We start from the raw sequence: 18,998 nt of genomic DNA on the forward strand, positions 1-18,998 counted from the left end.
GATGTGTGTTGTGTATGCTTGTCATCCACTTTAGTGTTTTTGTTACAAGATTCCCTTACAGAATAAATGGTTAGGTGTGTGTTGTGTTGATATGATCTGCTCTGTTATATCAAGCTATTTTTAGCACATCCCAGATAATCTCCAAATATATGCATCTTCCTCCTGACAGACTGTTCAGCCTCTCTTAACATGGACTAGGCTAAACCAGGTGAAATATTTATTCCAGAATGCATACCCACGCGTGCGCACACACGCACGGAGAGGGATGTAGCTTTAGGATATAAATAGTCTATAACAGAATACACATAATACAGACTATACGATATTGTGCTTTTCAACTAGGCTATATAGGCTAATAAATTGTAGTTTATATTTGGTTTGACGACAGTGGATGTTGAGAGAGGACTTTAGAACGGTCACCGGAAAGAGTCGGTTCATCTCAAGGTTAAGAAGGTTCATTTCATGCTGTCGATGTGCAGCTGTTTGTTTCTGCATGTTGCAACGCTGCAGGCTGTAACCTACAGTGTTAAAGCGTGGCGGACACACCTTGACTATTCAAATTTTGAATCATGCAAATGCGAACCGTCACGAAATCCAGCTGTTCACTAGACAAATTCCCTCAAAAATAGGCTACCATATCCGTGGACAGACATTACATTCACAGAAGTGTAGGCTACTTGCTGTTGTACAGATCCTTACGTGGGTGGGCGTGTAATGGCACTGTAGGCGTCCGGAGTCTTCAGGAGTTCTGCCCGCCTCCTGTCCTGACCACTCCCGACAACGTTCGTGATTGACACTTTTCCGCCGGGCCGGGATATGCGTGTATGTGCGCGCCTGTGCCTTGCCCGATTTTGTTATAGTTTATCTGGGCGATGTAAACGGTGCGAAGCATGTCCTTCATACATGCGTTAATGTAGCACATGAGACACTGGTCCTTCGGTTTCATTCTCGGTATTTTTTTCCGGGATCACGAGGGAATTGACTGTTTATCAGGCATCCTTTAGATTTCATCCGGAGGTTGTACGCTTACTGCCAAGGATTCAACACCGTGGCCGAGACGGATGTTGGACCCACTCTACATGATTTTTGGGTGTCATCTGTTTGAAATTTATTAAGCAAGATAATCATGGCGAGCGATTCTCCCGCTAGAAGTTTGGACGAGATTGACCTCTCGGCTCTGCGGGTGAGTAGCAAAAATAATCCACTTCACTGTGCGTGAATATGTCCTGCATTTCTGTCATTAATGGTAGGCAAAATGGGGGTTGATACTCGGCGCCATGCACCTGATCGCTCCTGTAGATGTTACAACCTAGCTTACGACCCGCGTCTTACACGGCAAAACCAGTTGGTTATAACATAGATCTGTCGTTGCACAACTAAATTATTAGGTGATATGATGCGATGGTGAATAAGAAGGGTATTCCTGCAGTCACACATGAATTCACACCTGATTCAATTCATTGATAAACCGTCACGATATTGCGCTCAATACAACACAACACTCCAAGATGCATTATCGTTATAAAGTGGTATTATTTTGGCAGAACATTCGACAAAACCACGTGCAATAGCATGTAATATATTCATGTTTATTAGTAGCCTAATGCTGTCTAATTGAGACGAAGAACACCCACGCGTTGTGTAGAGTTATTGTAACGTCTTGTCAAATAACTGTTTTTTTTTACAGTGAGATCACTTTTTACATTTAGGGCAAATGTGAATCCTGACGTAGGCTATAGCCTATCATATGCATTGCCTGCAACGTTCTCGTTCACATTGTAGGACATTTTGAGAAATGGTAATAGCCTATGCTGGCTCTCCATCTTCTACGCGGTGATGATCTGAATAATTCTTCCTAGTTGTGTCTGAATTCCTTTATATTCTGTACGCGTTATTCTATAACACAATGTCGTAGTATGCTTATGGTGTATGTTTTTATCATGATGTTATGTACCCTGTTTCTTGCGCCGCCCCGAACGGTAAGCAAAAAAAAAAAAAACATAGGGGAAAGATGGTACAGTAGGCTTGAGAGAATCCTGCTGTGGCAGTATTGCAGTTGCGGCCTCAGCGTCTCTCTTTTGTTCACCCCTTTCAGAAATCATTTCACTGTGACATACATTCACTGGCTGAGTGGACACTCTCCGACCACAAGCCTCGCGGTGGACTAAGCTTCTCAGACAATCCAGCTCCTTGGGTATTCACGGTGTCTGAATTCAGTGAGATGAAAGACCGCGCATCACCGTAGACATCAGGCACGTTAGTTACGCAACGTGATCTTACCTGCAACACTCGAGTCAAGTCTGGGCACGATGGGCGTTGTAGCGAGTGCATTTGGGTGTTGGACTGTTTGTGAGGTTTTTGCCCCAGTGAACTGAACTGTAGTAATATTTTTTTGAATGAATTCTCAGGGGTATATGGGGCTTTTGAATACAGCCCCCTGTTAACTGCCTTATGCATGATTGGACAGGTATTAGGCAGGTATTAGGCAACATTTGCAACCCTTCATTTGAACAGTAGAACAGTATTCCTCAAGAGAGCAATGTATGGTTTGAGGTGCATGATGTTGATCGGGAGTTTATTTTCCTCATCTTTGATTTCTGAGCAAAAATGTCATACAGTAGTTGCTGAATGATACTGTCTGAATGATCACCATTAAATCACAGACACACGAAATCCCATTTTACGCGACGGTCTGATGATTTTGCATCTTCACAGTGTTTCGCTAGCCAGTGTCAGGTTTTCATGGACTTTTAGGGGACAATGGGCAGCACCCACCAATGGCTTTTGTCTGCGAGTCGACGCCAGTGGTGACGCCAGTGGTGGTGTTGGAACATTAGTGCAACCTGGCTCCTGTCCCTCTGACCTAAATGAGCTTAGTTCCATTTAGCACACAGCCACACTCCTCTCCGTGTGGGTGTTTGGCATGCTCAGCACCTCTTTCTGTTGTTTTTTTGACCTCACAGGCTCCTCTCTCCCTCTCTCTCTCTCTCTCTCTCTCTCTCTCTCTCTCTCTCTCTCTTGCGCTACATCTAAAGTGGAGAGTGTGCAATTACATCACGGCGTGATTTGAAAACGGTGGCCTTGGCCCTTCTCGCCGTTGCCCACGAGCTGCTCTCTGCTCCCTGCTCTCACTGGATCAGTGGTGCCAGTGGAAAATAGGTCATCTAGAGGCAGAGCGCAAGGTTTGGCTTAGCTGGGGAAGCATTTTGATGTTGCACACACACACACACACACGCTCGACGCTGCACAAAGTAGACCGATGGACAGATGCCTCTTAGAGAGGAGAACGATTGGAAGAGCGGAGAGATCAGGGACAGCTCAAGATAGACAAACGCAGCAGTAGACATGCCTTCCCATGTAGCGGCGAATGTGTCTTGACACCGACACTCTCGAAGCTGCGTCGCTTTGTCAATATAGTCCATGGCTGTGTGGGATGGTGCGTAGTGCTCAAGTCCTCACCTGTCTGACCAATGAGCGTTTGATTGTGTCACCAAAACAAAGGAGTCGTTTTCCTGCATACAGCCGGGAACATTAATCTTTGAAGATAAGAACAGAGCTGTCGGTGGTGGCGCAGAACTGTGCCTGTGCTCGGCGTGTTTTGAAAACATGGGAGGCACACAAAAGCCAGGCATACATTTTTGCTTTGTGAATAATTAATGCCGCCAAGAGCGGACCTCTCCGAGAGCTGTCAGTGGAGAGAAAGACAGAGGGAGAGAGTGTGTGTGTGTGAGAGAGAGAGAGAGAGAGAAAGAGAAAGGAGAGTGAGGGAGAGAGAGAGAAAGAAAGAGAGAGTGAGGGAGTGACAAGCTACATGACCATATTTGTCTGCAAAGCCCCCCCACCCCCAGCTCCTCCACCCCAGCCCGGCGTATTTTTTTTTTTTTTTCCGGTTGATGACTCTGGAAGCTCGAGGCCCCAGGGCCATGTTACTCAAGCACCGAGCAGCATGTACTCCTTCGTTGCGCACGCTGGAAACTCTTAATGCTCGCTCTCCTGCGCCAAGAAGGAATGTGGGTGGCTGTCAGAAGGAAGGAGCCGGGGCTGAGCTGCGGCGTTGTTTAGCCCACTCCGCATCACCATCATCACCATCATCATCATCAGCAGCAGCAGCAACAGCAACAGCAGCAGCACCACCATCTCCATTAGCGCTGCCGTGCACATATTAATCTTCCTCGCGCTCCGTTGTGGCCGTGCCCGGTGTCGGTGGAGGAACAGAATGGCACTTCTTGTGAGGGCGGTCCGGATTTTTCACTGTGGCCTGTTTGCTGACTGATTAGTGAATGGCTGGGCACAGTAACAGATTACCTGTCTCAGTCCCCGACGGCAGGCTCATTGTACGGGGAAGATATTCAGCGTTGGCAGATGGTGATGCTGAATGAGTAGAGATGTATTCATGTCTTCATTCAGTCTGCACAGACATTTCAGTGGATCTTTGAGGTCAATTGTAACAATGTGTATTATTAAAGAATGAGCGGGCAGCTTTCCCAGCAGCATTTTTTTTTTCTGAACGAGTGTGGCTTATCATGTGATCATGTGACTATTGTTTTGAAGCAGACAGATGTTCATGTGGAACGGATCCCCACATCTGAGGTTATTTTTATTTTTTACCGTTTGCTGTGCTTCTTCCACTTTCGGGAGACCGTGCCAAATGGGGTATTGTTTTGAAAGGCACGACAGAAGTTTTAATGCCAAGGGATTAGAGGCTTTGGATGACCTTGAATTGGAAAGAATGTAATTGTTTCTTTTTTTTTTAACAGAAGACACAGCCGGGCAGATTTGAGGGTCATGAACTGTCTAAATTGTTGCATTGCTGTAACAGAAATTAAACTGGAGGAGACTCATAGACTAGAAGTTGATAGTAAAAACAGGAGACAGATTATTCAGTTGTGTTAAGACCGGTATTAGTCAGGTCAAACCAACCCATGAGCCACATAACTCCATTCAAATGCCCTTCACTATCCCCTTATGTTTTGCAACACTTAGTATATAAATTCACAATATATGACAAGGCAAACTCACTCCTACTGTATGTGCTAGATAAAACAAGGTAAACCTCATGCCATACTTGCCCCCCCCCCCCCCACACACACACACAGGCACACACACAAACACCCTATGACACATTACAAGGATTCACTTTTGAATTCCTGATGTTGCCACATTCATTTCACACTGATTTTTGCTAGTGTGGCATAATATAACAAGGCGACTGTGAAGTACTAAGATTAAAGAAAGATGTGACAGGTCTCCTTAAAAAAAAAAAAAAAAAAAACGCTTGCAGTGTACCGTAGATAACCAGCATGATATGCTTAATGGGAATGTTGAATCTTAGGGTGGGGTTGTGAATTCAGGAGACCCTTAGACAGCTTGCGCAACACTCCCAGGTCAATATTCCATTTTCGGTTAAAGAATCACAGCAAGTTCACAAGTGCCAAATGGAGAGTTTGTGGATTCTTTCAACACAAGCTTTTACAGGCATTTTCCAGCGTGGCAGAGCAACACACTAACAATACCAAGTCAAGTCAAGTCAAGTTTACTTCATCCATAAGAATGGAAATGACAGTGCTTCCACCCACCGTCATGACCACATAAAAAACCAAACAGTTGAGGGTAGATAGTATACATGCATCTGCATCTGAGTTATGGTTACAGGTACAGATGTAATGAATTAACAATAATTAACACTTCAAGATAATAAGTTAACATTAAATACACACGCATATATACAACTAAATAAGCATGTGTCTTTTAAAGGTACAGTATGTGTGTTATAAAAGGGAGAGCATACCGCTTAGTGTGTGTCACCGATGGTCTTAACCGACCACTGTGTTCCATAACCTTGTTTCCCAAACAAGTGTGGAGAGGGTGACAAGAGTCCTGCGTAATCTTAACTGTCATTTTCTACCAGGGTCAAAAGTTCATTTCTGAGTGGGGCAGGCATCAATTATTTAATACCCACAGACACAGTCAGAAACCCCAAAAAATCCTAACTTGTTTTTGGATGAAGACATGTGCCAAATTAATGTATGTAAATAATTACAGAGGTGAAGAACATTTTTCTTCTCAGATGAACCCTGTTTTGACAGCCTTCATCAAACGACACCCCTTCCTTCCATGCCCCTGAAGCAGTGTTGATTGGCAGGAATTCTTGATGGTTCAGTTCAGGCTAGGGTTGAACTATTTGGGGAAAGTAGCTGATTCCCTACAGCAGATATAGGGAATGTGATTTGCAATGTTATAGTCAAGCTTCAGTTCATAATGCATTTCATACAATACATACATATCTACCAATCCAAGGGCGAGAATGGAATTATATGCTTCCAAAATTTACTCAGATGACTCCTGTTATTTGCTTAGTCTTGTTCTGTTGGTCAAGACCAGCAATACTTCTGCTTTTATTTTGCTGTAGTAGGCCTACATCTATCATGCTGCTACCTATGGTTCCTTTTTAAATGTTAGGACAAATTCATCGTGTTGCTTTGCCTTGGTGCGCAGCAACTGCTCAACGATGGTGCATGGTAACCTGCCTTTGTTTGTTTGTAGGTCCTTCATGACTTCTGGGAAACTTGAAACACTCCCAAATAATCAAAGAGCCACTCCTCTTCTGCACTAATTTAGCAGCAACCACTTCTCTGCATGTCTGATCGGTGAGCTGGATAGTCTGTTACATGGGGGATGACAGTTTATGAGTTGATGAGTTTAAAAATCATACATGCAATGTGATTAGCCTCACAGTTGTGAGTTGCATGATTGATTACAGCCTTCACAATCACTTATTAGTTCAAAATGCATTTTTTTTTTTTTTTAAATCGATTAATTGTTTAGCCCTAGTCCAAGCTACTATATTTTCTATTTACAGGGCGAGGATTGTGTATACCAGTTTGTCTGGGTGTACACACTGAAACGACAGCCAGAGGCTTGCAAGGGGTCATTTTCTGAATTCAGCAAAATGTGTATTGCATCAGAGTCCCAGGATGCATTGTTAGATGCAGTTGTCCAGTGCAGAGCGGATCCTCACAGGTCCATTCAGGTGTCAGCATGCCTGAGTGATAATTGGCCTGTGTTTGTCCTCTTGTCCTGGAGCTCTGTCAGTGATGACACACTTTTTTACTGCCTGCACTTGCCTCGCACATATGTGTGCCTCCATTTTGTCTTGTTGTCTTTTGGGTGAAGGGGCTGAGCTGGTCCGTGGTTAGAGCAGAGGTGCACTTCTGATTCTCTTCATCTCGCGACAGATGGAGACGCTCCACTTCATTGTTTGCGTCTCACTGAGATTTCGTTTATAGCTACGGCTACTTAGCTGTCGAGTGGGTTGTTTGGGTTGTCGTGGGTTGTTTGGTCTTTGCGACATGAAAGGATTCCACTAACCCACACCAGTTTTTTAACAAACACTGTAAATACTCTGAGCTTCGCTAAGATTTACATTTCTAGTTTTAATTAGCTGCTGAAATCTCCAGGCTTTTGGTCCCCTCTGTGCAAGAGAATAGAAGAACTTTTTGTAGATAACCTAAATTGGAGAAAGTATAGCAGCATACAGTAGAATCAATACAACAGCCATTTTGACTCAACCACTAAAACAAACAAACAGGCACATGTTAAGATGGGGGATCACCAGCCCCAAAACAAAGAGCCACAAAAAAAATATCCCCGCTTTTCTCTTCATTCCACATGATGGATCGTGTCTGAGGCAGTTGGCCCGGTCATGTCATTCACATTTTCCAATAGAAAGTTTCAGCTAGCCTAGCGCAAGTGCCACGGTGATCGCCCCATCCATCAAAGCTCCCGTCTCCCCTCTTTGTGCCAGCGTTAGCTGGCAGCGCTCTATGGCAGCTCCTCTGCCTGTTGTCATGCCCGCCTGAGGTGTTGCCCTCTGGAGAGTGGCGGGGGCCTGCCTCTGTTCTCCCTGCCCCAGCGTTGTGCTCCTCGGAGCGGCCTGAGTTATGGTGTTATTTCCCTGTAATGGAGGAAGGAACAGCTGTAATGGCGTGTAATTTAAAGCCACTGAACACACTCCCAGGGCCACCATGGGAAATCAGGCTCCTGTTAGAGACAAGGCAGTGGGAGGCATGGCTCTCTAGCTTCCTCACTTCACAGCCTCAGATTGATGTTGGTCGTTTTTGGATTTCTTTCCCCCCTCTTTTCCTGTTTTTTTTTTTTAGGTATTTGTTTATTCCATCTAAACTTGTTGCAATCCGAGTTTGTTGCGTAGAGAGCTGACATCCACCAAATATGAGGGATAGATGGAGACTGCCATCCGCATGGTGTGCACTGTAGCGGAATGAGCTGAAATCAGCCGTCTGAAATCTCTGTTCAGGTGCTTAGATGACCTCTGCTTGCTTGAGGCCAGAGGTCCTGATGGAGGCTGGTTGGCACAGCCCATCTGCCTGATGGCATATTGGAGGGAAATAGCTTTGGGGAGCAAATCACATCACAATAATCCCCCTCAGAATAGATGCTCAGGCATGGCATAGGTCCATACACCTCCTCTCATCCCAGGTCATGAATTATTTAGTGCTGGGTTAGAATGTGCGCCCGGATGATGTAGCTAGTGTTGTTTTTTTTTTTTTTTTTTTTAAAAAGGTCAGGTCAAGTCGAACCATACAACATAAAAGTATTTTTAATACCAGATTAATGGTTGTTGCAGTCATTTTGTAAGTATTAGTAGCTATGTAATAAATGTCAGTGATCTTTGACATCACAGGAAATGAATTCAGCTGAACTGAAATGTGTCTCTGGCAAAGCTGCTCATTTCTAACCTGCTGTAATAGAGGGGCTCTCAGTGATCAGTATGTCATCATTAGCAGTTCATTAGTTCGTCGTTATTGCATCGCGGTTCTTTTCAGGTAGATGTATCACGAGCTTGTGTCACTATGTGTGACGAGGGTAGAGTTTTTTCACGCTCCCCTCTCTGTGAACCATCTAAAGCGGGACAGATGGGGGGCGGCTCCCTTTACCCATCAGCCCCTGGGGGTCTTTGCTGATGTGAGTCTGTGGCAGTGCACGTGACGTCATGTCGGAAAAGAGAGAGCCTGCTGTCTGAATCAAAATTGAGGGACCGGCCGTTCGCCTGACCTAGTTTAACCACACGGACTTAGTGACTGGGCGTTAGAAGTCACGCTCGGCTCGAAAGATTCCCGCTAAGCTCGGCCTTCCGCAGTCTCCCGCCTGTAATCCCTCGGCAGCGTAAAAAAAACCCTCATGTTTATTTCAAAATAAACATCTGCATTTGACGTCTGTGCCACCCTTCTGGAGGCTTGGGTGCTCTTGAATGTTGGCCCGAATATCTGGAGAACAGACTGACAGGCATGTCTTCTTAAAAGTGCTGCGGGATAATTCCAACGCACCAACCTTAAGCACTTTTTTTTTTTAGCTGCGCTGCTTTCTGAAATCACCTGCAGAAGAGGGCCTTTTGGTCTTGTCTCTCTTTCTTCCCCAAGTTTTCAATCCCCTCCTCTCTCTTATCTTCCGTCCTCTTTACCTGCTTCCTCTTTTGCCTGTCTTCTTCCTTTTCCTTACCCGCTATGGCTTAGTTGAGAGAATGGAAGTGTATGACAAAGTTGAAGGGCTCCTCTCCATCTCCTGTGAGTTGAATCAATGGCAGCTATTGTTGGATTGCCATGGCAACCTATCCTGCCCCGCTCATTGTTAGAGAAGCTTTACACATAATTCTGGTTCATTTATTTTATTTGGCGGGGTTGTACTTCACTCAATTTGGCTCTGTAGCCCTACAACTGTATTAATGACAGATGGATTGTGCTGAAACAGACACGCCGAACACAAACGTTTTGGTGATTGAGAACTGGTTTTCCACCTACTGAAATCCTTACTGAAGTCCTCTTATAGGATAGTCATACTATTTGTCTGTACAGTAGTCTAGTGGCTTGTTGACCCCTTAGAACATTGTCTGACTCTGAACCATACAGTTGAATGAGGAAGTTAGAGAGAGAAATGGAGAACTTGCGGGAACAATGGCAAAGGTGTTCTCTGACTCATCATTTACTGAGAGTTGCCTTTCAACGTAAATCTTAGACTGGAGTTTTCACCACAGATTTGATTAAGGCATTTGCTTTGTACCAAGTTTAGACTGTAGTATTGATTAAGTCATTTCATGTTTAGTATATTATATTCCTGCATAATTAGGTTTCCTCTAACAAAAACTCTGATTTGTGCAGAAGAACATGATGTAGGTTCTGTCAGAGTTGGGTTATATAATACTTTTAAAGATAAAATAACATTTGGTGTGGGAGTGTTATGGGATTTGATGATGATGAATCTAGTCTGACATGTTGATGAGTCTGACATCTTTTGAGAGTGACTCACCTTGTCAAGGAAGAGATCCTGCTCTTTTAGAAGCCCCAACTAGACTCTACAAGCATGGCCTTTTTTAGAGAGCAAAGATTAAGATAGCTGGTATCAAACTATCTGAAAGACTGAGTTTTCCCAAGCCGTAACTCTCCGCATGCTGTGGCGTGTCGTTAGATGGTCTGGCATACAAATTATGAGTTAATGAGCCGTCAGTGCTCTGTGCTTTAGAAACTCAGTGCTGGTTTCAGGCTCTTTTAACCCCTGTTGTCTTTGTCTTCACAGGACCCTGCAGGCATATTTGAACTGGTGGAACTGGTTGGGAATGGAACCTATGGTCAAGTATACAAGGTAAGACCCTCCCCTATCCAACTCCAGGTAAACTTCCAAGATGGCCCTGTAATTCAGTCCCCTAGAAACATAAACTATTCCAAGCTCACAGTTACACTCCACTGCAAAGGTTGGTTGGAGAAGGTTAATCATGGGTCCTTCTCACCTTCTATTCCTGTTGGCACAGTTTTTTTTCTTCTCAGGCGTATCATTGGCCACCTCTCACAGCTCTCAGGCCCTCCTGTCAGTGCATGTACCTGCCCGCAGCGTAGAACAGAACAGCTCTAGGCTCAGGAATGCAGGAGCATGTCAGGACCTATGTGTTGTCTATGCTTCAGGGGGCTTTTGAGAGTGATTTTCAACAGGAGCCCGTCGCACCAACTGTCCTCCTAGTTACCGTTTAAACAAGTCTCTCAGATATTGAAAGTGTGCAAAACGTGTGCACTGTGCTGGTTAAAGAGCTCTGTGTGTGCCTTTTGTGCATGCTAACTTGTGTTGTGCGGTTGTATTTTCACTTGAACAGTACGACGTATGGCGTTATGTGAGAGGAAAATGAAAGTGCACGTATGCAGCAGACATCCATTTCAGCTGACCCGTGTGCACAGTGCCAGCTAATGTCAGGCCCGAGTGCTTACACAGGAAGTGGCAGGGACCGCTGTGGCGGAGTTTACCGCTGCAGCCGAGGCCCTGGTGATGTAGCACATGCATCAGTCATGTCCCCCTCCACCCTCAGCCCCTAACTGGCCTTGTTCTCACACGGCACAGCTCCCTGATCAATGCTGACAGTCAGCATCATTGATCAGTGTTGGGCAAATCACAGTAAAATGCTCTATGAGTGTGTTTGCTGTGTCAGACTGTTACTGACAGGATTTGCAAGCCATTGAAAGGATCTCTGTGTGTGTTTGTGTGTGTGTGTGTGTGTGTGTGTGTGTGAGAGAGAGAGAGATGGGGGTTGTGGTTGCAGACAGGGGCAGTGGATAGCAATTATGGTTACTGTAAATATGCTTGATTTTGCTAAAAGGCTCATTTTCAACTGGACTCCCCGGGGTGATCACATTTGTGCGTGTGTGTGTGTGTGTGTGTGTGTGTGTGTGTGTGTGTGTGTGTGTGTGTGTGTGTGTGTGTGTGAGTGTGTGTGATTCACACGTGCATCAGGGTGTCAAAGCTTATGAGACATCATTAGAGCCTCCATCAGACGTTTTCCACTCCCTTTTTGGGTCATCTGCTGTGATTTGTACCGACTTGCGCGTAGGCCTGCAGATGAATGGACAAACTTATCATTGCACCTCACACTCTTCACAGTGAGGGGTGACGTGGGAAATGGATGCCATAACAGCTGCCGCTGTGCTGAAACAGTGCCCAGCAACGTGCTATCTGGTTCTGAGAACTTATTTCAGATGACATTGACCCAGTTCTGTGACAGCAAAGCCCAGGAGATCTCTCTCTCTCTCTTTCTCTCACTCTCTCGCTCTCTTTCTCCCCCCCGCCTCTCTCTCTCTCTCTCTCTCTCTCTCTCTCTCTCTCCCTACAACTGCTGAGATTGCTGATGGAGCTGAGATACTGCATAGGGCTCCTCAATGCAGTTGTTCACACTTGAGAGAGCACCTTTGTGCTGGCACCTCTTATACTCCCCTAATCTCTACAAACCTCCACAAACAGCCAACAGAGATTACAGATGCCCCCTCCTGCCCCCCCCTTTCTTTTCTGGACGGTCCTTCATGTCCTCTCACATTTCTGCATGGTGGATTGAGTCTCAGGTTGCCCCCCCCTTTGGCAGCTGGACGTGGAGGTCTGAGTCATGTCGGGTTTTTAAGCAAGAAAAACAAATAAGCATCTCGCCTTCCAGGGGCACAGGGGCAGTAGTCTTTTTTTTTTCTCCCCCCACGAACAAGCCCAGTGGCAAACAACAGTCCTGTTTAGAGTGTCGGTTGTCAGAGGGTAAGATCAAAGGCACCAAATCACACCCATTGTCCAGATAATGCAGAGAGCCGCGTGCACAAAGCCGCAGTCGTGCAAGTGGTGGAAATTGTCGGCTTCGTCGTCGTCGGCGAAGAGGCAGTGAGTGTTTTTCCGAAAGGTCAGAGGATGTCTGAAGCATGTGAAATCATTTTGATAAAAGTAGGGAGAGGTGGGGGGGGGTTACGTCAGACATGACATCCTTAATATGATTGCAGTGACTGCGCACTACGGGCACGAGGAGATGGCCAAGAGAAACAGAGGGAGACAAAGAAAGGAAGATAGCAAGGGATAACAAATCAAGGCAACACACAGTTTATAAATATTAATGCCAATGCGATGACTGTCAACCAAACCCGACCTTGTGAACCCGGTCGCAAAGGCTTCCCTGAGCTGCCAAAACAAATCTCTGTTTTAATATGCAGGAACAACAGCGGGTTTTATCTCCGAGTCATAGGTCCCTGTTCCTGACTTTGTGTTGGCGCGTCGCCGTCTAATAACTCCCATCAGGCCCTGGTGCTGTTTGGCTGCCCGTTGTGTAGTTAGCGCAAGCGTCCTTGTGTGGCCTTATCTGCCTGAGGATGAGGGAAAAAATGTCACAAGAACCGCCCAGATCATTGGCTTGTGGGCGACTTGTCATTTCTTCATCCCTACATGTTAATACATGTGACTTGAGTGCCAGAGAGCTTTCTAACACGTTCTAACTCGTTTCCTATTCTTAACCCACGGAAGTGACAGATTTTTCCTGAAGGATCATCTTACTTCTCTTCTCTGAGTAAGATTCGCGCTCCACTCATTGATCAAATGGTGCTGTTGAAGCTATCAGCAGAGCTAGTGCTGTATTGCCATCAGTGTGAGGCACATTGTGAGAGATGAATGTGGCATACGTGAATACAGTTTATGAGCGAGTGATTCGCCTTGGCAATGCGATGATAAATGAAAGGTTTTCAATTAGCGCTCTTGGTGAAAAGAAATGTCAGTCGCTTCTTCTCTTGTATCTTTTAATATGCATTTGGAAGCACTGTGCAGTTGAAATAAATAGCCAGATGCCGTCGCAGAGAACTGGCAGAGGAAGCTGTCAAAGGGAAAGCGCAGGAGATAGTCTCTGTGAAGAGTCAGCCTGCTGATTCAAAATAAGATGACTAGATGCGCGGAAATCCTCCTCCTGCTTTCTTTTTTTTTTCTCACAAGAAATGTTATTCTCCCTCTTGAATCAAGCAGACTCTTTTACAACCCAAGAATGTAAATCCGCTTCACTGACAACGAAGAGCTACGCTCTCTCTCTCTCTCTCTCTCTCTCTCTCTCCCCCCTCTCCCTTTCAGGATCTGTGATATTTGTCCGCTCAAAGAAAGAGAAAAAAGGAGCTCGTTTTCTACCCTGTGCGTTTGCATTGATGAAGCCCCGTGGCTCTTTCGGTGCCCTGCTCCATTTGGTTGTGCTACGCTGTGCTGTGGTGAGCGGCGTTGTGCTGTGCTGTGCTGTGCTGTGCTGCACTCTACTCCACTCCGCTCTGCTCTGCTGTGTTTGGTGTGGGGGAAGGGGTCGTGGAGAGGAGTGGCTGCCGCTGTGCTTCTCTGGTTAATAATAAAGCCCATCTTTTTTTTCTTTTTTTTTTCTCCCCTCCCCGCTGAAACTGGCTCGTTAAACAGAATGGATTGGTGCGGCTGACCCAGCTTCAGTGGGCTCTATCTGGTCTTGCGTAACGGGAGAGCCTGTCCACTCGCTGCTCTGCTCATCTCTCTCTCCCTCTCTCTCTCTCTCTCTCTCTCTCTCTCTCTCTCTCTCTCTCTCTCTTTCTCTGCTCGCTGCTTTCTGCTCGCTGCTCCGAGCGTCTGCCCGAGTCAGTGGCAGCGGTGGAACTGGGTTAATCTGAGCGGGGCTGTTTCACACTGGAGTTGTATAGCTGCAGTCTCTCCTGCACTCACATGCATACTTAAAAAAACACACACACACACACACGCACGGACATACAGTACAAACTCACATACACACATGTGCACCCTCATTCACATAAGCACACTCACTTGCTCAATAACATACACTCACATATCACATGCACGGACAAGACACATTCTCAGCCATTCACAACCTGCTTTCCATCTCTCTGTAGCTCCCTCTCTCTCTCTCTCTCTCTCTCTCTCTCTCTCTCTCTCTCCCTGTCCTACTCTCCTTTCAACGAGGGTGAGGCAGCTAAAGCAGAAGAAGAGGATGCCTAGGCAGTGTGCTCTGGATTCACATTAAGTTGCATCATCCCAGGTGCTGCTGTGCTATCATTAGAAGACAGTGGGGCTCATTGTGGTTTGGGATGGGTAGGCCTGCCTCGTGAGTCACTGCCATGTCCCGAGTCTAACACGTCCAGTGCGATGAGTGCTATATGCTGCCTGTCCATTGGTTTTTATGGTCAGGCCCTAATGGGTCATTCGGTGAGTGGCCGGGGCTTTGGAAATGTGCGCTGGGCGAAATCCCAGGCGGGCGCTCCTCTTTTCTGGCATGGCATCTCGGGGAGGCTGGGAGCTCCATTAAAAGACGATGCCCCAGTGTGCGCGGTGTGTTGCGAGCGAGCGCGCGGAGAGAGAGAGAGAGAGAGATGGATTCTGGGTCAGAGCGTGCCGCATCACGGCCACATGTCTCCAGGCTCACATGCCATTTGAGAGAGCAGGACGGACCGGGGGAAAGATTGACAGAGAGAGAGCGGGAGAGAGAGATAGACAGAGAAGGAGAGAGGGACAGAGAGAGAGAGAGACAGCAGAAAAGTCGACAGATAAGCTGATGTCGACGGAAAGATAGACAGACAGACCTACAACAGACAGACGGCTGATAAAGCCATGTATGAATGAGTTCGACAGACAGAAGCAAGTGCTCGTAGTAGGTGGGGGCAAGATTGGAGGTATGAGAAGGCAGGGCGGCCTTTTTTTCAGACAGTTGCAGCAGCGGTCTGATCGCTTGAGCTTCTCAAAAGATTTTCTGCCGCCAGCCTGGCTTGGCAAGATAAACACCGTTTGTCAACGGTGCCCAGCCACGCTCTCCCATTAATCATCCGGCACATTTTGAGCCCAGGTTTTGCCCAGCGCTTGTTCTACTCCACCCCCTGTGCCTCCCCGTCTCCTCCATCACCAGGCGCTCCCTGTTGCCGCTTCTGCCCTGAGCGTGAAGGAGGGAATGGCGGCTAGCCTAGCTTTTAGCGCTCTCTCCATTTAAAAACACTGGGTTTTGCCTTCTGCTGTCGCTAGCCTAGCTTTTAGCGCTCTCTCCATTTAAAAACACTGGGTTTGCATTCTGCTGTCGCTAGCCTAGCTTTTAGCGCTCTCTCCATTTAAAAACACCGGGTTTTGCCTTCTGCTGTCGCTAGCTCTGCTGGTGGAGCTAAATATACAACAAATGTACTTGTCACACTGTACGTGAGAAGAGCAGTGGTACCATGCAAATAAGCACTACAGCACTACACACACGCATGGTTGTGCTCCTTTACATGTGTGTACTGTACTTACATGTGTGCAAGCATGCATAGTTAAGCTCTGCGCTGCACTGGTGCACGTGTGAATTTAATTTATATGTGCATATGTATGTGCAGTAGTGTGAGTATGGATGTTAGACTGTAAGCCGCCCCCCCATCCTTGCCCTGGCTTGTGTTTGAGAGTGCTTTTATCTCTGGGCAGTGTATGTGTGTGTTATGTGTGTGTGTGTGTGTGTGTGTGTGTGTGTGTGTGTGTGGCTCTGCACCAGTGCTGTGTGGGTCGTGGCAGGTCGCATGCCTCACCAGCCCCAGCAGTCTGTCTGGCCAAGAGTGTGAAATTCATGAACCCTCATTGTCTCCTCTCCTCCTCCTCCTCCAGCCTCTCTTCCTCCTCCTCCTCCTCCTCCTCTCCTATCTGCCCGTCCGCCCGCCCGCCCGCCCGCCTCGCAAACCTGCCAGCCTTGTTGCTAGGCTACAGAGGGGAAGTAGTGTGTATATGTGGTTGTGTGTGTGGGCGTGTGTGTGTGTGTGTGTGTGTGTGTGTGTGTCGCTGTTGCACCCTGACTTAACTGCCATGCAGACGGGGGGGGAAGATTAATTGTGACTTCCTATTTTTCAGTCATATCCCACAGTCTTGTGATCATAGCTGAAAAGCATGAGAAACAAAAGGCACGGGCATGCACACTACATTAACACGCAGTCAGACACTCTTTCTCTCTCTCTTTCTCTCCCTCTGTCTCTTTCCCTCTCTATCTCACCCACATACACACATTGACACTCACACTGACACACACAGACACAGAAACACGTGACTGCGTGACCACTGCCAGACAGCCTGCTGGTGATGGAGTTTCTGCGCTGGCGAGGCGAGGAGAGGAGAGGAGGGCACTCTCTCACACGGGCACCATGATGAAACAGCAGAGCAATGGACCCAGACAACAGGCTGCACAGCAGCATTACCTTTACCAACAGCGTTACAGGGAAAAAGGCATACAGACACGCACCGAGAGGATACACACACACACACACACACACACACACACACACACACACACACACACCAGTGATGCGCGGGTACGTGTCTGAACGACCCGCCCCGCCCCGCCGTCTACAACTAACCCGACCGCAACTCGGACCGCAAAAAATAATTATTGAAATACTGGACCCGACCCGCTTCCCGACCCGCTTATTGTAAAAAGTAGTCTAACTTAGTCGTAGCTTCATTGAGCTACGCAAATTTGGTATCTCATATGCATGTAAAACAATAATATACATTGCCTAATTATATATAGCCTATAATTGCTCAGAATTTGGGAAACATGCATTTAGTCTACCTTTTTTTGTTCCGTGTCAGCATTCATCCAAAAATGAGGCTATTTGACTCAACATTGAACATAATTAGCCTAAGGATTTTCCTATAGGCTACAAATTCTGTTTCAGCCGTTCCTCACATGAATGCCTTGAAGCTCTCCCAAGCATGAAATGCAGGCATAGAATAGGCTATTATTAAGAAACTCTTTATTAACGTCTTCATCAATGGACCAAAACAAAAACCAAAACCCATAGAGCCCGATTGAGTGCGTCATTGCTCCGTGATTATAAATTGCAGCGAGATGAAACCTTTATTGCTCGAAACCTTTATTGATCGAAAGAGCAGACGTGGTGCTTTCCAACGAGCCACTTTATAAGTTGCGCAAGGACGCACATTACATGCTCATTCATAACAATTGAGACAGAGACCATAGACAGAGAAAGCATATGCTCTGAGAACAGAACACAACTGCATGTCAAGTGTAGCCGAGGGTCTGTCTACGCAGAAACAACAAGTGCATTTCTACATGTTCGTGACAAAATGTGGGGTATAGAATCGCGTTTCAGTGGGAATGCTGCAAATTATTTCTTTGTCTTCTAAAGACAATTATGTACGATATAAATGACAAAAAATTAACGGCATATATTTTTACCGACCCGACCAAACATGACCCGAATATCATTAAAAATATTTTTTCTTGACCCATAACCGCGGGTGACCGCGGGTGACCGCGGTCGCCCGCTCGATTTGGATCAGCCCGCGCATCACTGACACACACACACACACACACACACACACAGATACTCACACACACAGATACTCACACACACACACACACACACTTTCTCTCTCTTTCCTTCTCTCTCTCTCTCTCTCTCTCACACACACACACATACACACACACACACACACACAATGAGACAAATACAAATTCGCACATTCAAATGATCAGACGAACACATATGCATGGAGACAAATGCATGCAAATAGACAAACACTAACACTGCGCACAGGGACAAAAACACTGTTGCATCACATCACACGGTCAAAACATACACAGACACACAGACAAGCACATCCAGACGTAAACAGATCTACAGAAAGGCTCTCACCGCATAGTTCCCCACACACACACACACACACCGCATAACTAAAGGTTAATCTCACTTCTTTTATTTGGAAGGAGAAAAGAGGTGAAGAAAAAAATCCTTCTCTAATTACGGCGCTTTATGATGATGAGTAATTATTTTGATTATGTAATGACATGCAGACAGGGCCAGCGAGAGGCTAGGTGAGGAGAGAACAGTCTGTTCACGTCCGCAGTCCATCATGTGTCCGTCTATACCAGGCTGCCTGGTGAGGTGATGTCTGTGTCTGTCTGCGTCTGTGTCTGTGTCTGCTGTTGGGGGGGGGGGGGGTGGGATGGGGTGATGTTCATTTCATTTGGTGGCTGAGCTAAACACTCATTTCACCTTCTGCATAATTAACCACAGATCAAGTCATCTGTGTCCCCACTTCCTTTTTTTACACTTCCTTTTTTACTTCCTTTTACAAGACGGTAATAGAGGGGCTGTGAATAAAGATGCTAAAAACCTGTCTTGCACAGGTGTTTACGTTTTGTGTGAGGGGATCTGTTTCGTCTG

At 46.3% G+C, this 18,998-nt stretch overlaps 1 protein-coding gene across 4 annotated transcripts in view; it reads left to right on the forward strand.

The window, feature by feature from the left end:
- Positions 1-749: 749 nt before the first annotated feature.
- The window catches only part of tnikb (TRAF2 and NCK interacting kinase b), a 52,299-nt gene continuing 34,050 nt past the window's right edge, over positions 750-18,998 (forward strand). The window contains exons 1-2 of one of the 4 annotated variants that reach the window (XM_062521823.1): positions 750-1,183; positions 10,588-10,653. In XM_062521823.1, coding sequence (XP_062377807.1) covers positions 1,127-1,183; positions 10,588-10,653 — 123 coding nt within the window. In that variant the 5' untranslated portion in view covers positions 750-1,126. The remainder of the gene's footprint in view (positions 1,184-10,587; positions 10,654-18,998) is intronic. The other 3 variants (XM_062521824.1, XM_062521822.1, XM_062521825.1) reach the window with 3 other exon arrangements.

The sequence above is a fragment of the Sardina pilchardus genome, chromosome 19 (genome assembly GCF_963854185.1).
Source record: "Sardina pilchardus chromosome 19, fSarPil1.1, whole genome shotgun sequence".
NCBI classification, from domain to species: domain Eukaryota; kingdom Metazoa; phylum Chordata; class Actinopteri; order Clupeiformes; family Clupeidae; genus Sardina; species Sardina pilchardus.